The sequence below is a fragment of the Euprymna scolopes genome, chromosome 18 (genome assembly GCF_053919585.1).
Source record: "Euprymna scolopes isolate OS-2025 chromosome 18, ASM5391958v1, whole genome shotgun sequence".
Lineage (NCBI taxonomy): Eukaryota > Metazoa > Mollusca > Cephalopoda > Sepiida > Sepiolidae > Euprymna > Euprymna scolopes.
Window position 1 is genome coordinate 21380211 of NC_136499.1, and position 25042 is coordinate 21405252.

The window sequence follows — 25042 nt, forward strand, 5'->3', positions numbered from 1 at the left end:
CAAAGTAAGTGAAATTACCAGAATCTGATAACTAGCAATAAAAAAATAAAATAAATAAAAAAAGAAATAAGCTAAGACGAGGTGCCTCCAATAAATGTTCAAACTGTTTCTATCTGAACACTTTTATAGATAGTACACACGTGAAACTCTTATCCCTTTCGAGGTGATCTCTTCTGGCTGCTGTGCACTTTTTGTTCCGGACCAACAAATTCTGGAAGGCCTCATTGAAGTCCTCTTGTGTGAACGTGTCAATGACCCTCGTCAGAGACTCTTTCGTATCCTCAATTGTCTCATAACGATTGTCTCTAAGGTTTTCCTTGAGCTTAGGAAATAACCAAAAGTCACAGAGAGCAATGGTTTGGACTATAAGGAAGGTGAAAACTGTATTAATGCCCATCTTGATCAAATAGTTTGTGACAAGGATGGAGTTGTGGACTGGTGCGTTCGTGCAACTCTTCCGCATCTTAAGTTTCTCGCGATTAATTGTGTGTACAGTTCCCACACTGACATCAAACTGTGCACTTATTGTCTCTACAGACACACGACGGTCCTTATCCATGAAATTCTTTATTTGGCCAATCAACTCTTGTGTTCTGACTTCCTTACTCCTTCCGATAATCTCTCACAGACTCCCTGCTTGTCATAAGTCTCTTCAGCCACTAAAAATTGATGTTTGATTTATGCTGATCCGACAACAGTCTGAAGCATTCTATACATTTCTGTGGCATTTTTTCCAAGTTTAAAACAGAATTTTATTGCATATCGTTCTTCTAAAGTGTCCTCACGTCCAGATTGCATTTTTTGAAATTCCCTAGCTTTGACAATCAGGCTTTAGTAGGCGGTATTCCAATTCCTGCTGTAGCTGTTCATTTGAATAATGAAATCATAAAAATTTCTCAGTTCTATCATATGATGTATAGCAATGACATACTGAATTTTACAAAAGTCTACGATAATTTTAAATGCCTGTGCAAAAAAGTCTAGAAACTTATTAAAGTTATCTTTGTAAACGAGGAAAAAATATTTTAATATTCTGAACATTGATTAAATTATTTGAGTTAATGAAATTTGCATAATTAAACTACTAAAATAATATTTTGTAACGTTAGTTTAATATTATCGAACGTGATTTAAAAACAATTTAATATCGGGCATACACCAGGTACATCAGCACATTGGATGATACGAGACTCGTTCCAAAATAATGCATTCTATTTTTTAACTAAAAAAATGCTGAAGAGCTACGAAGACGTGAGTGGTACCATTAGAACGAGAGACCTTTGTGTCCCAGAATTTATTTCCACATAGTCAACATTATTCTCAATGCACTTTTAAAGTCGGGAATTTAGTGACACATCTCTGCTTCTGACGAGTCTTTTTGAATAATCAAACTCTACCAAAATTCCGCCATAATGGATCGTCAAGGTGTTTTCTCACAGTCTATCTTACACATTAATCTTTATCCTCGAGAGCCTCTTGAGTCTTAATAGGCCGTGACGCCCCCCTCCAGTATAAAAATATTAAATGTTAATGATCGTCAAACGGACAAAAACTTTTGTTTAGTCTTGGACGTATCTTAATTCAAATATGTTCAGTTAATCTGTTTATTTATCACATAAATATGATTTCAAATTGAACCGTGACAGACCGATATACAGACGGACGACGCCTTCGATAGAGAAACTTTGGCACATCAAAAAATGATAGAATTTTAAAATATTACGAGTAAACAAACAAATACAAAATAAATCCGTAAGAAAAGTAGAGACACAACTTGAAAAATAATACGGATAAAAAATGCATGAACTAATTTCATAAAAAATGCATGAACTAATTTCATGAAAAAAAAAAAAAGATTCTAAGAAAACGAAAATAAAGGAGTAAAGAAAATGAATATGAATGAACATAAAAAAATAACTTAAAGAAAATAGACAGCATCTAAAGAAAAGAATAACTACGGAAAATATGAAAAAAAATAACGAAAAGCAACGAGAAAAACGCCATAGTCGACCATACTAAACGTCAGGCTGATTGTTATCTCTTTTACTAGAGAGCTTCAATGAGCCAACGACCTTGTGTGGAGGTCCATCTGGCGTTTAAAATGTAAAAAGCTATTTCGTGTCATTTTGTCCCTCTAAAAGATAGTTTATGCCTTGACGTGACTCATACGTCAATAGGCATACATACATACATACATACATACATACATACATACATGCATGCATGCATATGTACATGTATACATATGCATAAATACATACATGCATACATACATATATTCATGCAGACGCACATGCATACATACATGCGTACATACATACAAACATACATACATACGAATATACGTGCATACACACATGCATACACAATATGTACATACATATATACATACATACATGAATACATAAATACATGCATACATACATGCATGAATACATACATACATACATGCATGCATGCATGCATACATACATACATGATGATTGCAATGTCTTGTTAGACGAGTGCCACTCCTTCAGATACTTAAAGTCCATGAGCCCAAAAATACTTCCATCGCCACAGGACCATTTTAATAGACAATGACTGAGGGAGTATCTATACACAGATGATGTTATAGAGTCTTAGCTTTGTACGACAGCTAAGTCTCTCTCTATGTCCAAAATGTTGAGATCCAGCAACAAGCAAGAGCAAGATAGCCAGCAACAATTTAAACTGCAAACCAGCTTAATGCGGGTACTGGTCTCCCGCTTTATGGTTTTTAAATCAGAGATTTGCTTCTCCTACAAAGGTTACCTTCACCACGGCTTACAAGAGCCCTCTCCACCCCAACACACACATACATACACACAAACACACATGGTGCTAGTTGGCCGTTAACCCTGAAAAATGGTTCATTCGCCCTTTGGAAGGTCATGTTTTTAATCCTTCAGGGAGACTAGCCATCCTCCTCACCAAACAAGTTTAGTCGCCAGTGAGCCGACCATGAGGCAGGTAGTACTGAGTTACATGGTACCAGTAACATATGACATGACCTGACAATAAATACGTACATACATACATACATACATACATACATATACGTAAAACGCTAATCCGTGTCATTTTGGCCTTCTGAAAGATAGTTTATGCCTTGACGAGACTCATTCGTCAATAGGCATACGTACATACATACATACATACATATGTGCATACGTGATGTATACATATATGCATACATACATACATGCGTACATATATGCATTAATATATGTGTAAGATTATAAAAACAAACACATGTACAAAAACAAAATGGTTGAATAAATAAATTTATCAAAAGGTAAATATTATCTGTCCACAAATAGACTAATACTTTGAAAGAAATGTATGTAACGTATTTGAATCAAAGCAAACAGATCGCTGCACAATGCAATTGTTTGGTGGTCGAGATAGTTGTGCCTCAACCTCTAATACATATAACTCGTCTAATGAATGGATTGGGATATCATAAAACATATATAAATACTAATGTATGTATAAATAATTAAGTACATATATATATATATAATGTATATATTAATAATAAAGTATATATAAATAATAAAGTATATATACATACACACACACACGTATATATATATATATATATATATATATATATATATATATTTAAACAAATTATATATATTCTAATATTAATAAAGGGTTTGTCATTTATTTTTTATTCTGTGAAATATCGATCCCTTACGGGCGCAGGGGATTAGATGATGAAGATATAATAAAACTAAAAGACAGCTGTTAATCGATATTAAATACTAAAATCGATAATAAATTCTAAAATCGATATTAAATACTAAAGTCGATATTAAATACTCCCAAAAGGCTTGGTATGTCGCAAAAGTGATACAAAACCAATAAATTAATCGGTGACATGTGTTTGTCGTTCGGTAATAAATAACTAAAAAAAAAGAGTTGATATGCTGTAAAACACACCCAAAACTAATCAATCAGTCAGTAATCAATTACTGTAAGTCTGATGCACAGTATTAAATAAACCAAAATAATTTATATAGAAATAAAACTGCCAAATTCGGAGACCTAACTATTTATAATAGTAATTGTAGTTTGGTGTTAAATAAGCCAAAAGGCTTATGCTACTAACCATTTGCCGTTAAATAGCAAAAAAAAAAAAAAAAAAAAAGAAAGTAATGTGTTGATATGCCGTAAAAAAACAAGCCAATAATTGATTCGTTCATAATGAACAATTTCTTTTCAGCATTAAATAACGTTGAATGATTTGATAGACCATAAACGGGCGAGACAAACTATAATTAATAATTCCACTCGTTACCGTGGTAATGTGCACTGTGTGTGTGGATTTGGAAAGTTCCCGGTGACGATCAAAATCACCAGTTGTACACTTGCCAAACCATCTATTGGTTCCATCACACACGGAACCAAAATACAGAATAATTATGTGCTTTGTTTTAGTTTTTTTTTGTTTTTTTGTATTTTCTAAATAGAGAACTTTGTATCAAAGAGGGTGACGGAGAATGAATTTGATAGAAGCAGAGAAGTGATGTAGATTAGCGATGAAACCAGAAATTATTTGGAAGAAATAAATAGATATACACTTAAATAGATAGATCTAAAAAAAAAAGTAGCCAAATAAAAAAGAGGGAATAAAGGAATAAAGAGTGGGAGACGATTGAGAGGGCGAGGGAAGGTGGAGAAATAGAGCAAGGAGGCGTGATAGATAAATAAAACACACAGGAAGAGGGAAGAAAGAGGGAAAGAGCATATTTAAAGAGAGAGGGAGGGCGGAGGAGGATCTCGATGGCATATATCAAAAGCATATCGATTTACAGCATCGGTTGCGTGAACTGAGTCAATAACGTGAATGAAATTCAACTCCAGATATTTTCTAAATAAAATATTTAAAAAATATTCAGCAAAATACGAATAAGATTTTTTTTTTTAATATTAAATGATGCTAGAATTTTAAAACAAAATCGATTCATCTGATAATTTTACGTTCACGTTTATTGCTTCAAAGTTAATTTTAAATTGTATGTTCTAATCGTGATACTTGAGCAGCCTTAGTGTGAGAGTATGAACATTTTATTCTCCTATAAAGATTTACGTGTTGCTTCGAGAGTAAATGGTAGTAGTTATATGTGTATCTCTACTATTATATAAAATCACTTTGTGTGTGTGTGTGTGTGTGTGTGAGAGAGAGAGAGAGAGAGAGACAGAGAGACAGAGTACATTCCTCATAGGTTCCGAAACGGGTGAGCCTATCTTTTGCAAATTTCACACAAAAGGTAATTTATATTTCCGTTCTTAGATATGTTTTGTATAAAAATTCATCCGATAAGTATCGAAAATCGGAAAAATCCGATCTTAAAAATAGTCTTTCTTCTCTTTTATAGATAAAAAAGAAGAATTTTTACAGGGCAATATTTGACGTTATACCGGCCAAGGGAAATAATTTCGGTGTAACGTAAAATATTCCCCCCTGTAAAATTCTTCTTTTTTTTATCTATAAGAGAAAGAAGGCTATTTATAAGATTGTCAAGCCCAAATATCAGCTGACGGAATATGATGAATGACATCATCATTATTATTATATTTTGATTTTTTATTTATTTATTTATTTTTGCGAATTAGTCCACCGGTCAAATTATTCCCCGTAATATATAATAATCAATGGAGGATTGATTCTATAATGATGTTGTAGTAACGTTATGGTCCTACAAAACAGATTCTACCACATACCCGGCAAAACCAGGGGTACACTCAACACACATGAAGAATGGCTTACTTACCCTAACTCTGGCCTCTGTGAGATTGGTCCAAGCGGCAATCTCCTCCCGGGTTGCCATATCCGGGTATCTGTTTCGGGCGAACGTTGCCTCCAGCTCCTGTAGTTGTTGACTTGTAAAGTGCGTGCGCTGTCGACGCTGTCGTCGTTTCTTCTTGTCGTCGTCACAGCCGGAATCATCGAGACCCTTGCATTTACTCGCGTCGTTGGAATCTGCACAATCGTACAAGGAAGAAGAAAAAGAAAAACGAAAATGAAAATTGAAGTCACTTATAGGCCAATTTTCCAGACAGAATAAGTTTTTTTCTTTAATTCCGACATGTTATTTGTAATTAATAATTTTTTAAAAAGAAGGTTATGAAACGTGTCGATTTAGTTTATAATAGGATTCACAGAAATCGCTTAGTATTTTAAATGAAACAGCAAGCTGACAACAATTTCACAAACTTTAAAGGGTCAAATAATTGAGCCCTATTTTGTAAAATAGCAAAATATTATTCAAAATACAGTGAGAATTCACTGAAAAGAAAATAAGCATAAGTGTGTATTTTGTTGAACAAAATGTTTTTATTATAGGCTTTAAAAATAAAGGTACAAGATTAAATTTGAAATTTATTTATCTTCAAGGTGTACTTTTATACATTTTACAAAGTAAGGTATAAAAATTTAATTTATATTGAATCAAAAAATTACCTTGGATTTATTTCATGTAAGGTACATTATTTTGCACTTTAAAAAAATCATTGAAAATTTTATATCTATATTATAAATTGCTAGATGAAAGATAATGTTTTTATATTACAACAAAATGTACATTACATAAAATCAAAAATAAAATGCTTTTCTAACTTGTATCTTATCTTTTTAAGATTATATTTTAAAACTTTCCTTCTCTCTATTTCAGTTTGTATTTCTCCTCACACTACAACTCATTTTTGCAACCCCCTCTTTGTATTGTTACAGGTCTGAATATTCTCTCTGTTTCAGTTTGTATTTCTCCTCACACCACAACTCATTTTTTTGCAACCCCTCTTTGAAATACAGGTCTGAATAATGAGAAAATCTGAATTTTTTAAACAAAAACTTTAAAATAACTTTTAGATTAATTTTTTAAAATATCTTTCTAAATAGAAAACATTTAAAATTTAATAAGGAACATATTTCATATAGGTTTCATTAACAAACATTCAGTACATAACGAGAAAAATAGAGATGAAAATTTCAAAAGGAATGTATAACTGGTTACGGTCAATAGTAGTCCTCACCAGCGAAAGTCTTTGTCATTGTTATTCTATTATTATTATTATTATTATTATTTAAAACATTTTGTGCCCTGCGCTTTCTTACCTATAACTCTGTCAATTTTCAGTCAACATACTCGAAATTTGATATACAGTGTACTGAGATTTGGGAAAATCTTTGTGATCGGTTTTCGGCCATAAACTTGGCTGTTAAGGGGTAAAAGTTAAACGATTTGACCATTTGAGATCTCTACCACACTCCTCCGCCAATTTTGGGTCTAAACACTTGAAATTTTACATATAGGTTCCTTGGACATGGATCTAACTTAATAACTGGATTTGAGCTTAAAATAATAAATGTTAAGAGCTCATTTTTTTTTTTTTTTTTTTGCTAAACATACACCTCCAAACACCCGGGCAACACCGGCCTGAAATGCTAGTATATATATATATATATATATATATATATATATATATATATATATATATATATATATATTCGTGCTGCAATTTAAACTAATTTAATTACATATATATATATATATATATTTTAAATTATATATATATATATATTAAAGTTAAGTTAAATATTTATATGTATATATATATATTGTAAAGTTTACACTATATATATGCATATATATATATATACATGTATATATCTTCATTACTTAAAAACCTTTAAAAACTATATATACACACACATATATGTGTTATATTTGTGTGTGTGAGTAGTATACATCTTTTTGCTGTCCTATTTTATCTATCGAATCTTTGCCTAATTAGATGTCAATAGACCCATCGAACCGCATCCAATTTTGATAAAGAGCCGTCGAGATTTTATAAATTTCATGATAAATTATTTATTCTACGTTTTTCTTGTTTTTTTTTTTCTCTCCACGTTATTTGATATTAATCATATATTCCTATTTTTCCCCTGAATTAGTTGTGATTTTTGGCAAATTAGATTGTCTTTCCACTATCTTTTGCGGAATAGAAAAATTGGAAAGTAAAGCAAACAATAAAAATAATTAAAAAAAAATCCAACCCCGTAAAACTCAATAAGTGAAATCGGGAGCTTCAAAACACAGAATTATATTCACCATCGAACCGAAATATAACATAAGTTATCAATGTATAATATATATATATATATATATATATATATATATATATATATATATATATATATATATATATATAAACATTGCTATTAGGTTGGTGCAAAAATGATGTCGTTTTTAACGTACAACTTTATGTTAAAAAGCGAGATTATTTTTACACCAATACTATATTAGGTCGTCGGATATTTTAAACCACTGTAATTAATTTGATGTATATTTTTATTACTTGAAATATCTCGATGATTAATTTTTAACGTTTTATTTCAGATCATAAAAGCATCGTTTGTATTATTCAGCAATATTCTCACTAATACGATCTTCATTTGTCAGTAGAAACGCAGTCATCTTCCATCATGATAATGTTCGTCCTGACACAACTTTACTAACCAATAATCTTCGAGGAGAATTTGGTTGGGAAATCTTGCCTCATCCTGCATATTCTCTTGGCCTAGCTCCTTATGAGTATCACTTATTTTGAGGACTACAAAAACGTTTAGATGACCTTAGGTTAACGTTACAAGATTAGATTGAACGCGAGTTGAATTCATATTTCACATGAAAACTAAAGAATGTTACAAGCGATGTGTTTTCTCTTCCCTGCAACCTCTCTCCCACAGAAGGGACGTTGCGAACCTGTCGTTGTTTTACCGTTGTTTCCATAGGAAGTGCTCGCCTGAGCTCCAATGTCTGATCCCCCCTTTGCCAATCTTTCACGAAAAACATCCGTCGAGCTGAAACCACTGTCAGTAATTTCCCCCACTCTTTATCTGTGCCTAAATAAAAACGTAAATTGCACGATAAAAGCTTCTTTCTTAGAAGTGCACGCCTGTGGAACCCTCTTCCGTTTGCCTGTTTCCCACCTTACTACAACTTGGATGTGTTCAAGTCCAACATAAACAAATTCCTGATGAACCGCCTCCTTAAGTAAGACACTTTATCAGATCTCCATTATTAGCGATTACTACGATATTATCCCATTGATTACTGTACACGCAATAACCCTTATCCCCGAGTGGCCTCCGGGCCCTGATAAGTGGTGACTTCCTTGTAAAAGAAAAATGCTCGCTGACAAATAGAGTCAAGCTATAGCAAGCAAATATTGTTATTGTTATAAATAAAAATTTGCAAAAACAGTTTTTCATTTTTCCAGATTAAACTTTGAATCAGCAAATCTTTTGCATAGACCTGATATCATTATGGAACTTGAATTTCTTTTCTGATATTAGATTTTTGTTAAAGATTTCAGCAAGTTATTTAATATAGTTATAATTGGAAAAAATCAAACAAAAACGTGGCTTTTAAATATACTTCAGGCAAAGAGTGTTTTGAGTTAGCTTTATTTTGTTATAAGTATAGTATATCAAATTGTATTGTAATCAGCATCGCAAAAGTTCTTTATACCTAAATATAGCCAGAAAAAGTAAAGGAAAACATTAAAGAAAGAATGCGTAAGATGAATTAATCATCATCATGTCGTACGAATCTGAATATTGTTGGCATTGGTTTCCCCGATATTTTAATTCTTTCTAGAAAAACATCGAAGATGAGGAAAAGGATCACGTGGTGGTTGTCAACATCTTAAATGAAAGTGTTTTTTTTTTCTGGAACGAATTGGGTTTGAACTTTCTTCAGCCCGTGTCGTTAACCACTATACCACCGTCAACACCAATGGAGCAAAGTTAACAATAACGAGAAAATTAAAATCTTAGCTCGAAAATATAAACACAGAAAGAGAAGAAGAAGGAGAGAGAGAGAGAGAGGGAGAGAGAGAGAGAGAGATGGAGACGATTGAAAGCAAAAAGTTAACAATACAAAGAAAGAGAGAGAAGAGGGGGGAGAGATCAACAGTACAAGAAAGTGAAAGATAATAATTAAACGAGAAATAAAGAAAGAAGGAAAGAAAGAAGGGGAGCAAGCGAATCAAACTAAACAAATTTATATATCTATAAAAGTGAGATGTGTGTGAGGACACTTCTCAACCTATATACTCAACGAATTTTTGATCTACAGACTTGCAATTTCGTATAAAGCATATTCATACATGCGAAAAACTTTGGAATCGATTTTCATCCAGAAAAAAACGGGCACCTAAGAGGTCAATATATAAAACATTGTAACGACGAGTGGTCGGATTTTTATCTGTTTGTCAGCTGTTCCACGAATGCGCATGCGTGAATAGTTCACATGACAGATTCATTATGTTAAAAATAAGTAGGTTTTAAAATACGTAAAAATTGTGTCAAGCTGGCCTACTGGCTATCGTACTTAACTCGCTGTCTTAATGTATTGGTTTTGATTTCAGCCGGAGTATTTTATTTATTTATTTTATTTTATGTTTTTACTGACAAGAAGTGAACTGTTTAAAAAAACAATACTCGCATGCACATGTCTCAGTTTTTGTATGAATTAAAATATAATATTTATTCGTATTTTATGACTGGGCAACGCCGGGCAGCCTGCTAGTATAATGATAAAGAAAGAGGGGGGGACATAAATTTGCTTAGAATGCGAGAAAGCGCAATAAATAACGAAGGAGAAAAGTATTGTTTGGATTATTCGAAAAACTCTACCAATCTTTAGTGTAATTTTCACAACGTTTCGGCCGGTGTAACCTCCGATCTTCTTCGAGTGTATCTTGTCGTACAATAACTCGTGGCGTAACAGATGAATTACTTCTGGATGTTAAGGGTTCAAATCTCAGTGTGGGCGATACTCAGAAAACAATTGCGAATTACTTAGGACTTCTGCCCGGTCATGGTTGACGGAACTAGAGGCTGCTATACATGTGAATTAAATAAAGGTTCCGTATGTAAATTTAATACAGATTTCTGTGTTCAACAGAAAGATTCCCGAGTTCGATAAAATGCTTCTGAAGAAGATCAGAGATTATATCGTCCGAAACGTTGTAAAAACAACACTCAACATGAGAACAAGGGTTCAATGAATACAAATAATACGAATTATCGATCCTTTCAAAAATTTCAGAAACCGGAGAAAAGTATGTAAAAAATGCAATTGAAAACAAAAAGACTAACCTATGGAAAGACAGACGGACTAAAAAATAATAAAGAAGAAAGAAAGGAACTCTCTCTCTCTCTCTCTCTCTCCCCCCTCTCTCTCTCTCTCTCCGAAAAGAAAGGAAGAAGAAAGAAAAGAACTCTTTCTCCCCCTTCTCTCTCTCTGTCATCGAAAAGAAAGGAAGAAGAAAGAAAGGAACTCTCCCCCCCCTCTCCCTGTCTTCGAAAAGAAAGGAAGGAGAAAGAAAGGAACCTACTCTCTATCTGTTTTCAAAAGAGAGAGAGAGGGGGGGGAAGAGTGGGGGGTCATAGAGACAGAAAAAAAGGAGCGTGCAGATTGGGGGAAAGGCAATAAAAACAGTAAATCAGTTATACCCAAAGAGTGTAGAAATAGAAGAAAATTAAAAGAATGGCTGGGATAGAGGGGAAGAGAAGGGAACGAAAATACAAAAGTAAGAACGAGGAAAATAAAGAGGGAGAATATGAGATGAAGAGAGAGAGGGGAAGTAGAAACTGAACAGAAGTTATTGTTTAATGTGCATAAAATGTGCAATGGAAGAATTATCTAGAAAGAGAAAGAGAAAGAGAAAGAAAAAGAGAAAGAAAAAGAGAAAGTGGGATAAAAGAAATAAGCAGAAAAAAAGAAAATAAGAAAAGAGAGAGATAGTGGGGGAACTAAAAAATGGTTATAATTTCGATTGAAGAAAAACTGCCGGAGTAGAAAAGAAATGAAAGAATGGCAGAGGGAAGAAATGAGAAAGCACGAAGAAAACAGTAGAAAAGATAGATAGATAGATAGATAGATAGATAGATAAAGAGGGAAGGAGATGGAGGAGGAACAGAGAGAGAGAGAGAGAGAGAGAGAGAGAGAGAGAGAGAGAGAGAGAGATTGGGGAGTAGAGCGCGATGGTCAAAATAGAGAAAAATACACAAGAAAATGGCGATATTTCAGAGTCTCGTTTACTTGTTGATTATGGTCGACACTGGGCCGTTGTCCTCTTTTCCTTATTATGACAATGTCAACACGCGCAGCAAAACGGAACCGACATTCCATAAATGTCAAATATCATGGAAAATGGCGCGCTTTTCTTGTCAGTTGCGAGAGACAAAGTCTTGCAAGAATTCCCACCAAAATATGGAATGCCGATCATACTCGCTCGGCGGGATGGGCATAAACGCGGGTTGCAACAATAAACACCACCTCCTTAGAAACCGATAACACTCCATCTGCAAATATTTGCTTTAATTTTTATTTGATCCGTACAATAAAGAATAGTTGTAAAGTCTGAGTCAGTAAGATTGTGTAGCGCCAGTGCGGAGTGAACTTAAGAATGGGTAGTCGAAGTTTATAATTGTATCATTAGTTAATCGGTAGCTAACATGAATACATGTGTGTGTGTGTGTGTGTGTGTGTGTGTGTGTGTGTGTGCGTGTATGTAAAATGGCACTAACCCTATTTGGGTTTAACTGGCTTCCTCCAAAGGAGGAAGTTCCATGGAAGTATGAAATTCCTAAACGGTCCCCAATCGCATGTATATCCCCGTTAGGGGAGATGACGATGTTAGGTTTTTGCAACTCTTGCAGGGAGGTGTCGACGTTCTCCTACATACAGCACCTGGAATTCACAAATTGGTCACCCATTTTAGTAATGACCAGGCTCGATGTTGCTTAACTTCGGTGATTTGACAGGAACCGGTGTGTCAACGTGATTATGATGAAAGGGAGCATATGGATGTAGCTAATTCAGACTCCAACAACCTTCACTCGCACACAAACACAAACATACATGCATGCGAGTTTGATGTCGTGAATTTATAGGGCGACATCCATATATATGTAGCATAAGCATTGCCGGACGATGCCAGATAACCTTGCTAGATTAGGATGAATTGGTTGTTTGAAATTAAGTTCTAGTTGAAATAAATGTTTATATAAATATAAAGTAGAAAGACAATATTTAGAGGAAACGTATACACAAAATGGATTTTAGAACGATTAAATTAATAACAATAATTTTAAAATAGGTCTGCAGTGTTGCGTAGTCTGACGTTGATGTCACTTAAAATGGCGTAGATTTTAAGTTAGGTTAGTAAGAAAAGTTGGATTTTTGGTGCTAACAAGAGAATTTGGGTTCTCCAAACGATCAGGAAGCAGTTCGAATTCAACACACCGGAAATGTGAATGAGAACGCAGCTTTCAACTTCGAAAAGAAAGAGACTACCGGGAATAAAGATTTGTAAATATTATTTTATCGATGAATTCTGTGTTGATCTTTTTCTTCATAGAAGCTGATTGGTTGTTTTTGTTTTACGGCATATCAACCCTTTTCAAGTTATTTAATGCCGAATCCAGTTATTTTGAAGAAAAATTTTTTAATAGAATATATATTTTTTTCAAGTCGGTTTCTATTTAACATGTAGTTGGGACCCTAACAGGTACTACCACTCCGGATCAGAGTGGACCTAGGAGCAATGGCAATTAAAAGGTGGCTCCACACTCTCCAAAGCCCGCAAGCTGTGGCCTCACCATCGGATATAGTTTAAGGTCATAGCCAGGACCCCATAGAAGTTGAATGGAACTTATCGGACGAGAAGGTATTGCTTCCTTCAGTGTTTTGCAATCTGTATATGTCTTGTGAACGACCCCTTAAATACTATAAATACGTTGATATAATCACTAGAGATCAATATACAAACATACATAGTTATGTATACACTCGTGTATATATATATATATATATATATATATATATATATATATACATATTAAATGAAATTTTGCAGTGCTTTCGGATTACAAATTGTATAATACTGTAAATTTAAAGTCCATATAAATATTAGTATCAATATTTCTAAGACAATCCAAACTAAAAACAGAACAATATACGAGATAGATCAATAATATAAATAAACATTTTGAATGAAATTAAGCAAATATAAAATAAAATCAAAAGATTTAGGCGAAAATATTAAATTTTTGTAGTCCTTGTCAAACAATAAATTTATTGTAAATTTTTGATTTACATATTTTAATTCAAAACTTTCACTACTATATATATATATATATATATATATATATATATATATATATATATATATATATATATATATATATATATATAAGTGATGCGACGATTCCAAGACTTTACTCGATTGCAATATAATTACGATTTTTTCTGTATCAATTCTAGATTTCGATACAAGTACCGATTCCGAATAAATTGCATTCAGCAAGTCAATTGAATGGCATTTATAACCTGTGAATCTGTAGACCTTAATCTTATGTTTAAAAAGAACAACTTCATGAATATATTTGCGTTTGCTACATTACTTTTGTTGTCTTTTGTTCAAGAAAAAATATTTAAAAAATCGTGTTTTGAATTCGGCTCGAATTTTGCCGATTCCGATGCTGATTCTGATACCATAAAAAAATCCGATTTTAAAAATTTTAATTCCCGATTTCGATTCTAATTAATCGTCCCAACACCCCCCCCCTCTCTCTCTCTCTATCTATCTATCTATATATATATATATATATATATATAGGAATGAACCATTTTTCGGGGTCAACGGTCAACTAGCACCGTGTGTGTTTGTGTGTATGTATGTGTGTGTTGGGGTGGAGAGGGCTTCCGTAAGCCGTGGTGAAGGCAACCTTTCTAGGAGAAGCAAATCTCTGATTTTAAAACCATAAAGCGGGAGACCAGTACCCGCATTAAGCTGGTCTGCAGTTTAACTTGTTACTGGCTATCTTGCTCTTGCTTGTTGCTGGATCTCAACATTTTGAACCGAGAGAGAGACTTCGCTGTCGCACAAAGTTAAGACTGTGTACCATCATCTGTGTACAGATACTCCCTCAGGCATTTGTCTATTAAAATGGTCCTGTTGCGATGGAAGTCATTTTTGGGCTCATGGACTTTAAGTATCTGAGGGAGTGGCACTCGCTTGATAAGACGTTACAATCATCATGATTTATATATATATATATATATATATATATATATATATATATATAGAGAGAGAGAGAGAGAGAGAGAGAGACTATTTATATATAGAGATAAAATAGTAACCCAGAATACTGCGTATCATTTACGTAGCCGATTCTTTTCCCCAGCCACAGGGACTGTAACCAAGTGTGCCAGTTACACACACACACGCACGCATATATATATATATATATATATATATATATATATATATATATATATATATATATATATATATATATATGAAGTGTGTGTGTGAGTTAGTGAGTGTTTGTGAGACAGAGAGAATCGAAAATATAGAATAGAATAGAATAATTTAATCAATATTCTTACTAATAAGACGAAGGTACAAGTCTTGTCGAAAAATTCTGCTTAACAGTATAAAGATATGAGGGTAGGAGAAAGGAATAGTTGCAGAAATTATATACATTTTCTGGTGAATATCGTAAAGAAATCCAATTTGATTGTCGTAAAATATATGTATATATACATACATGTGTGTAGGTACGCACGAGCGCGTATGTGTGTGTGTGCACCGCGTTCTTTGTGCATGTGTGCCAAAAGTAACGCACAAACAATAATTGCGAGCGCACAGCTTCGGAAGAGAGATGACTTCAAAATTCGTGCTCATCGAAAATCGCCGTGAGATCACTTGCTGATTATGGCGAGAGAAATGTGGGGCCCCTTCTCACCCCTATTCTTACCACCAGAGTGTTCTTTGTCCTAACGCTAAGCTCTGCACAAACCGAATCTCATCGCAGAAAAGCGCCCACATATCGCCCCCTTAACCATCTTTCGATTTAAGCAATTTAATTTTGTTAACTTCGTCGATGTATGTGTCAGCATTCTGCAAGCGCTCGGATGACCTTACTCCTTTTCATTTTATGGAGATATAAGAATTGCGTCTAACAATATCTGGGATACATGAACACCCAGCTATATGTTTAGTATAATTTAGTGTACTTCTGCAGCTATGAGGGCCCTTCCTTCTAAAATCTTAGTAAAAATCAGAAATAGTTTGAAGGATGGAGTGACGTAAGTTTATGAATAGAAAAAAAAATAGAAGTATTAATAGTTGGGCGTAGTAGCCAATATAATCATCGCTAATGCAAGGAAGGTGGGCTTCCTCTACCATACTAGATAATTACTCACGTCAGAGCGTATCCTATATCTTTACACGCCCAAAATTCGCCTATGCATGGAGTACTCTTGCGAAATCTGGACTGGTGAATCTACCACTAGTCTCTCGATCTAAAACAGGGTCCACATAGATTCTTAAATCTCATCCTGTCCTGTACTATCAACTAAACTCCAACCTCTGTCACATCGCCGCAATATTATCCAAACTAACCCGATAAGCAGCAAATTCTCACTCTTTCACTGTTAAGGTCCATATACTAAAAATAAGTAATACATTGTTCATTATGACTAGAATTCCTACAGCTACATACCTAGAAAACGGAGCTGTTTAGCCTGATATAAAGATATGGAGCAAAAGGAAGAAGGTAGCAACCCAAGTTGAAGTAGGTGCTCCTAACAATGTTGGGCTTAACAGAGCTGAGATAAAGAAGATTACAAAATACAAAGGCCTTATGTATGATATGGAAAGAAATATATAGCCGTACACTCTAATAGTTTTTTTCTTCCCACGGACTACTAGAGCTTGGAATTTCCTATTTGTTTCCTGCTTCCCTGACTAGTAACCTGCAGATGTTTAAATTTATTATGAAGTGACATCTCGCTGTTCAATTCCCAACAGTACCATGTTAGACACGATCCCAAATAGCAACCCTTACGTTTCACATAGCAATACGCCTTGTTTGAGAAAGAAAATGAGTAAAAGATAAACACACTTGGATCCCAGAATCTTAACATCGCTGTTAGACTGATACCTTCTTAAGGTGCGAAATACTTGTAGCTCTCTTGCCACAAATTTATTCTGCATTGTATAGCGAAGCGTTGACCTGAACACCGTACATATATTTAATATTCTGAGTTGTAGTTATAAACAAGCAGATATGAAATCCCCATTTTAGTAATGGGAGATGGAGGGAGATCGAATAGCTTCAAGAGAATGAGTCATGCTTACCTATATAAATAAACGCGCCTAGTATGCTTATAAATAAAACGTGTTTTCTATGCAGCCATCGCTGAAGAAGATATTGAAAGAGCGAGCTCGAACTGTGAGAACATGGCGGCGGAGCGCAGCCATTATAGTTTGAATTGGCGCCAAAATATCAAGGGTCAGACGCGAAACATTCTGTCAACTCACGTGGACACAAAACAATGCATATTAGGACAGCAGTGTTTGACCCACTTACATTATTCCGCATCTCAAATAACTGACACTGTTTTTGCATTTCGTATCTCTCATTTCTGGTTCTCTCATATACATAGTCGTGGAATATCCTGTTTTCTTTCATTTGTTTTTTTTACACAGTGGTCACCACTTATCAAGGACCGGAAGCCACTCAGTGATAAGGGTTATTGCAAGTACGTACATTACGTTCGTGTGGAGATTTGATGAAGCGTTTACTTAAGGGGGCGGTTCATTAGTAATTTGTTAACGTTGGACTTGAACACATCCAAGTTGTAGTCAGGTGGGAAGCAGGCAGACGGAACAGAGTTCCACAGGCGTGCAGTTCTAAGAAAGAAACTTTTCTCGCAGAGTGTCTATCCCTGCTCTGTCTTTATTTTCATTGCAGTTGCTCGACTGAGCTTCAATCTATGCTTCCTCCTGTGGAGCATTCACGGCAAACACTTATCTAGCTACAAGCACTGTCTACAATTTTCCTTACTCTCTATCTGTGCCTAAAATTAAACGAGACTTCCAATGTTCTTTCTTAGACTGTCTGTGGAATAGGATATCGCGTGGCTGCTTCCTATCTTACTATAACTTTGCTGTTGTCAAGGTCAATGTAAACAAGATTTTTTATTAGTTATCCTCTTAAATAATCGATTTCAACCCAATTTCCATCATTATCGACTATCAGAGTATTGCCTCACCTGATATGTATTTACCGTATTTTGGGATAAGCAATGATTCCCTAAAATCGCTTCCAGGATATCTATATATTAATACGATAGCGTGTGTGTCACGCTTACATCTTTCTCCTTCTGAATGATTGTCGTTTCATTGTTATGACCTTCAATTTCTTGTAATAAATAATTTACCCAAGAATTCTTCATAAGTTTTTGTTTCAGTTTCGATTATAGCTGATGGCACTAAAGTCATCTATTTTTTTATATAAATAATTTTACTAGGAATCTTTTTATACGTCTTGATTTCGGTTTCGATAATAGCTAAAGGAAATCAATATATAAATATATATATATATATGTATATATATTATATTTATATATATATATATATATATATGAAATTTATTTATTTATTATGTTCTCGACGATAATTCTTGGCCTGAAGACGTAATCTCCCCAATAATGGGTGATTACAGAAACATGTATGCACATATGTAGCCATCAATGTTTGTATAAATAAATTTAATATACCTGCTCTGTTTACTCATTGAGCACTCTTTGGTAGACACATGTTGTTTCATTGGATGTACTTCTAGGAAACTAAACTCTACTGGCTATATATATATATATATATATATATATATATATATATATATATATATATATATATATATATATATATAAAATTTTATCGGGGAAAACAAGGAAAATGGTCTCTAATCTCTACATTACCCTCTATATGTGCCCACACCTCTCCTTTCTAAGTGATCTACAGTGACAAAGCTCCCTTAAAACTTCAAATACATATCCTATTTTAATGCAACCGGCCATATTTTAACAAATAATGTTAGAGTTAAGGTAAGAGTGATTTCACAGCTTTCTCAATCTATTAATATACTAGCAGACCTTACGGTATTGCCCAGATGTAAAATACGCATAACTATTACATCTTAATTCATACAGAATCTGAGATATGTGCATGCGAGTATGATGTTTTTCTAAACAGTTCATTTCTTGTAAGTAAAAAAAAAAATACTCGAGCTGAGATCAAAACCATAAGCCTAAAGACAATGAGTCAGGTACGATAACCATTGGGCCTGCCGGACACGTTATTATAAAGTTTTTTCAACCCTACTTATTCCTAACATAAGTAGTCTGTCAGGTGAACAATCTATGTATGCGCATTCGTGAAACAGTTGACAAACAGATAAAAATCCGATGACACCCTAAGTACCAATTTTTCAATTTTGATCCCTTAGCAGACTTTTTTTCCGGAGAAAAACTGATTAAAGTGTTTCCTCATGTCTGAATACCCAATATATCAAATTTCAAGTCCAAAATTCGTTGGAGTATGTAGGTTAAGAGTTATTCTTACACATACATTTTCACTTATATAGATATATAGATAATTGGAGGCAATATTTAATAGAGTTTTGAATAAGCTTCGAGCAATATAAAAAAAGACATATGGCTATAACTGTGCAAGTAAACAGCTTATAAACTCAAGTAATATGCTTAAAATTGTTTTAATCTTGTAGAGTGCTTGAACATTATAAGGGTTTTAAAAAGATCGATATTCGTTCAGATTTGCAACGTGTGTGCATTTTTTGATTTAACTTAATAAACAAATTAACGAAAACATAAAAGGTATTTACAGCTTCTCTTCTAATTTCCGGATTTTTGTATCATGTCAAAACGCACTTTATTTCATTTTGATGGATTGATTATTGCTATTTCTTCTGACGAGTTAAGGGCAAAATAGATTCACTAATTGATATAGTAATCAAGTGATTGATTTTGTGCTACGAAACAAATAAATAATAAATGTCAACTGAATTAAAGGAATAAAGTGTAAGATTGTCAATATCATATACTTTAGAATATAGACGTTTGTCATTCACTCACTATATATATATATATATATATATATATATATATATATATATATATATATATATATATATATACTAGCCGAATATACCCGGCGTTGCCAAATTGAAGCATATTGGCAAGCGGGAGGTTTAGTTACAAATTATTTAAAATACATCGAATATCCTAACTTCTTACGATCTTCCACATTGGATTTATGGAAACAGGAAACATATACATTTTCTTCTATAAAAACTAAACGGGAAATTACTCTCGTAGCTTAAAAGAGAAATTACTCTCAGCTTAAATCCGCTTTTAAATGTAATTGGTGTCGACTAATAATATTTAAATATAAATTAAATTAAATATAAATTAAATTAAAAATAAATCAAACAAATCAACTTTGAATAATACTTGTGAATAGAAGAATTAAAACAATTCCATTACAACAAACAATAATATAGAGCTGAATTATCAATATAGATTTTATTTAATGCAAATATGCAAATGATGTTACTTCTTAAATGTAGATTTCCTTTGAATAAATAGTATATAAAGAAAACACATTGGAATGAAAGTTTGTAAATTAATTTGTGAAACAGAGTGCCTCTTGTACATATTAATGAAATTGTGAACAAACAAATAGACACGAATACGACATATATATATATATATATATTATATATATATATTTCTGTAGAAATATATTTTCTTTTATTATATATCAATCCTTATTTAAGAAGCCCAATGAAATTACAGAGCAATATAGAGAATAAATGACAAAAAGTTATATTCCAAGTGATTGATTTTGCGCTACGAAACAGATACTGTCAAGAATTGTATAAGTCAACTGAATTAAAGGAATAAATTATAAGATGATCAACATCATGAATTTTGGAATATAACTTTTTGTCATTTATTCTCTCCCTCTTTCTCTCTCTCTCTGTCTTTATATCTATCTATCTATCTATATATATGTGTGTGTATATATATATATGTATATATATATATATATATATATATATATATATATATATAAAATAATTAAGTGTTTCCTTTTCAGATTAAATATGTTTTTAACTCTTTTTCAAAGTGTTTTTTAACATGTTTTATTAACTATTTGCTCTTCTCTCTCTCTCTCTCTCTCTCTCTCTCTCTCTCTCTCTCTCTCTCTCTCTCTCTCTGTGAGTGGACTTATTTTGATGTGTACACGTACTATATATATGTCAGCATAATTTTCTTTCTCAATTGTCCGCGTAATAAGTACAATAGGTAAAAAGAAAGTATTTCGGTGTTTTATGTTTTTACCGCTTCTCGTTTGAAAAAAGTTTTTACAAAAGAGTGTAGGTGTCTTTATATGAGTAAACATGCACATGTGGTTCGCGTACTTTTCGCGATATTCTTTATCCTATCTATCTTTTATGTATACCTATCAATCTATCTTTTTCCTATATATTTATCAATCTACATATCTTTTTCCTATATATTTATCAATCTACATATCTTTTTCCTATATATTTATCAATCTATCTATCTTTTCCGTGTATATCTATCTATCTTTTCGTTGCATATCTATCTATCTTTTCCCTGTATATCTATCTATCTCTCTCATTCTCTCTCTCTCTCTCTCTCTCTCTCTCTCTATATATATATATATATATATATATATATATATATATATATATATATATCTTTTTTCCTGTATATTTATCTATCTTTATATTAGACTTTCCCACATATTATCAATAAAGTATTCTTATACATTACTGATTTGAATTAATCGTCTGTGACGTCACAATATTTAGGTGAAATAACTCATTATTTCTTAGTGCCTAGTGGTCCGGGATATGACCTTAAACTATATCAGATGGTGAGGGCCCAGCTTGCGGGCTTGGGTGGGGGGAGCCACCCTTTAATTACCATTGCTCCCAGATCCACTCTGACCAGGAGTGGTAGTACCTGTTAGGGTCTCAACTATGGGTTAAATAGAAACTGACATGAAAAAAAACTCAAATATATTCTATTAAAAAACTTTTCTTCAAAATCACTGGATTCGGCATTAAATAACCTGAAAAGGGTTGATATGCCGTAAAACAAAATCAACCAACCAACCAACTGCCTAGTAAAATAATGAGGGAAGTCTTAATATAGAATAAGATATGATAAATCAATCAATAATATGAAGTGATTTTTTTTTATTTCAATTTTATATTGAGCGAAATAATTCACAATAAACCTTTATCTGAGAAGCTTTTGCTAATGTTAAACATTTGGCACCGATATAATCATAATTATTTTTTATTTCTAAATTCTCGTCCTTATCTCTTTCTCTCTCTTATGTTATTTCTCTCTCTCTGTCTCCGTTTATATATATACATATATATATACATATATATATATATATATATATGTGTGTGTGTGTGTGTGTGTGTGTGTGTGTACCTGTATGTATATGTACCTGTATGTATATGTATATATGTTATAAAGCACGATTTTTAGAGAAGGATAATGCACACCAATTAAATTCCAATTCTATTTTTAAACATTTACAAAACATAGATGCATTACTACTACTTTAAAGTAAAATTAATTTAGTACACGAAGATTCTACATGCAAAAAATCTACTTATACACATTTGTTGCCCTTTAAACTGAATGAGCTTAGATTAATAGCTTTGGTTTCGGAACTCGTGTCGCCATATTGAAATGTCTTTACTGAAGCCATTTACACACACACACACACACACACACATACATACACACACACACACACACACACACACACACACACACACACACACATATATATATATATATATATATATATATATATATATATATATGTGTATATCTATTTGGAACATTTACCAGAGACAACACTTGGAAATAAGTAATATATTGTTCATTATGACTAGAATTCCTACAGCTACATACCTAGAAAACGGAGCTGTTTAGCCTGATATAAAGATATGGAGCAAAGGGAAGAAGGTAGCAACCCAAGTTGAAGTAGGTGTCCCTAACAATGTTGGGCTTAACACAGCTGAGATAAAGAAGATAACAGAATACAAAAGCCTTATGTATGATATGGAAAGAAATTGGAACCGAAAGATCTCCATCATTTCAGCAATTATAGAAACAAGCGGATTCATGAAAACGAATATTAGAAACTACCTGGATAATATATCCGATGAAAAAAGCACAAAAGAAATACAAACAATTGCCCTCAAATAAACGCATACAATCTTAAAAAGGTCTCTCACTTGGAGTAACTGAAATAGTGGCTTAATGTCTGGCACCCGGTAGAATGCAGCATTCCCAAGAAAAAGAAAATAAGGAAAAATATTTATAAATAAATACTTAGAACAATTTCATGAAATCCCCATAGAGCAATTTTATAATTCTAAAATAAATATGTCCAAATGCTGAACAAGTAAAAGACATCAAATAAATTTCTGTGATGAGGATTGGTTATTCGTATTATTTCGATTTTTCGGACTACTGTTCTCATCTTGAGTGTCATTTTTTATAACGTTTCGGTCGATGTAACCTCCGAACTTCTACAAGTTTATCTTGTCGAACCCGGGAATGTTTCAGTTGAATTTCGAACGAAACCCTTTATTTACTTCATGGGAGTAGCATACTCTTGTTCTGTCAGCGATGACTGGATAGATATCTTAAGTAATTCGCAATTGTATTTTTCAGTCGCTTACACTGAGAATTGAACCTGCAACCTTCAGAAGAATATCACTCTTACAACTGATTTTTCCAAGTACTCTAATAACTGCGCCGCAGGTCCTTGAGGACATTTCGAGTAATAAAGTTACATCGGAACATTGTGAAAAAAACACTCAAGATGAGAACAGTAATTCGAAGAATCCAAATAATCTGAATAATCAAGGAAACTGTTGCCGAATTTACCTGTTTCAATAATATCCGTTCAAAACTATTATATACAACTATGCCAACTAAAATCCAATCGCTCTTCAAAGCAGCCTGACGAAAAGAAAACTTAGAGACGCATATTTTGGTTGGGATTATATTATTTGATATAATTTATTCTTCGTTTGACGTCATCCTTCGCAGCTGCTGAGATTTACCTACGCGCTCACATGGACAATGTTACAATTGAAAAAAACCTTTGCTTTAATACAAACTTTGCACAGGCACTCTGACAGTGGTTATGCATTGTCTCCCGAGACAAAATGAAGTCAACATCTCTAAAACATTCGTAATTAACTCTAATAAACTCTTTTAGGTATAATTGGGATCGCAAATCAGTGAGGTAAAGATTTGGGCATCCGTTTGCGGAAGATGAACTGATAACCCGGTATTTGTTTACGGAAGCTTGGTTGGGGTTCCGGAAAGATGGATGGCGGATGTGAGTGGGGTCAGCAGTTTGGTTAGAAAAAAGAAAGATGAAAAGTGACCGGTTAGCTGAGTTTCAGTTAAAATAAAACAAAAAAGTAAGAACAAAAATAAATCGAAAATTAGGGGCTAAATGAAAATATTTCAAACGAAAAAAAAATACATTAATAAAAGGAAAAAAGAAAGAATGAAAGAAGGGAGGGGTTTGCTGGATAAAAAAGTGAAAGTGTTTCCCAAGGACAGTTTAAATATTGTCCCAACAGGTCAAAAGGTTTAGCGGGAAAGACATCAAAGAAACGAAGCACGCGAAAAATCGTTTGAAATAAAAGCGAACAATTTTACAACTCTCATTTATTTTAACCCCCACATCGACCCCCGCAACCCTAAAACAATCCAATAGAGGCTTGCCTATAGTTTTTTTTGATCAACATGTACTACTGTCTGCTTGTATGTCTCTATATCTCTTCATATTTATGGCGTTTTCAATCTATCCATCTGTTACATGATAAGGGCTGTCCCCTGTTCATGTAAGTATAAAAATAGAGAGATTAGTTAAAATGAAAATAAGAGAAAGCATAAATCGAACCCTGGACATAAGTTTTAAAGAACAATAGGTTTAAATGGAATGTCCAGTAAATTGTTAATTCGGATGAAATAAA

At 33.2% G+C, this 25042-nt stretch overlaps 1 protein-coding gene across 1 annotated transcript in view; it reads right to left on the minus strand.

The window, feature by feature from the left end:
• Window positions 1-25042, minus strand: part of LOC145297518 (pituitary homeobox 3-like) — a 269787-nt gene that overhangs the window by 99169 nt on the left and 145576 nt on the right. The window contains exon 2 of the mRNA XM_080143428.1: window positions 5805-6013. Within this exon, the coding sequence (XP_079999554.1) occupies window positions 5805-6013 (209 nt within the window). The remainder of the gene's footprint in view (window positions 1-5804; window positions 6014-25042) is intronic.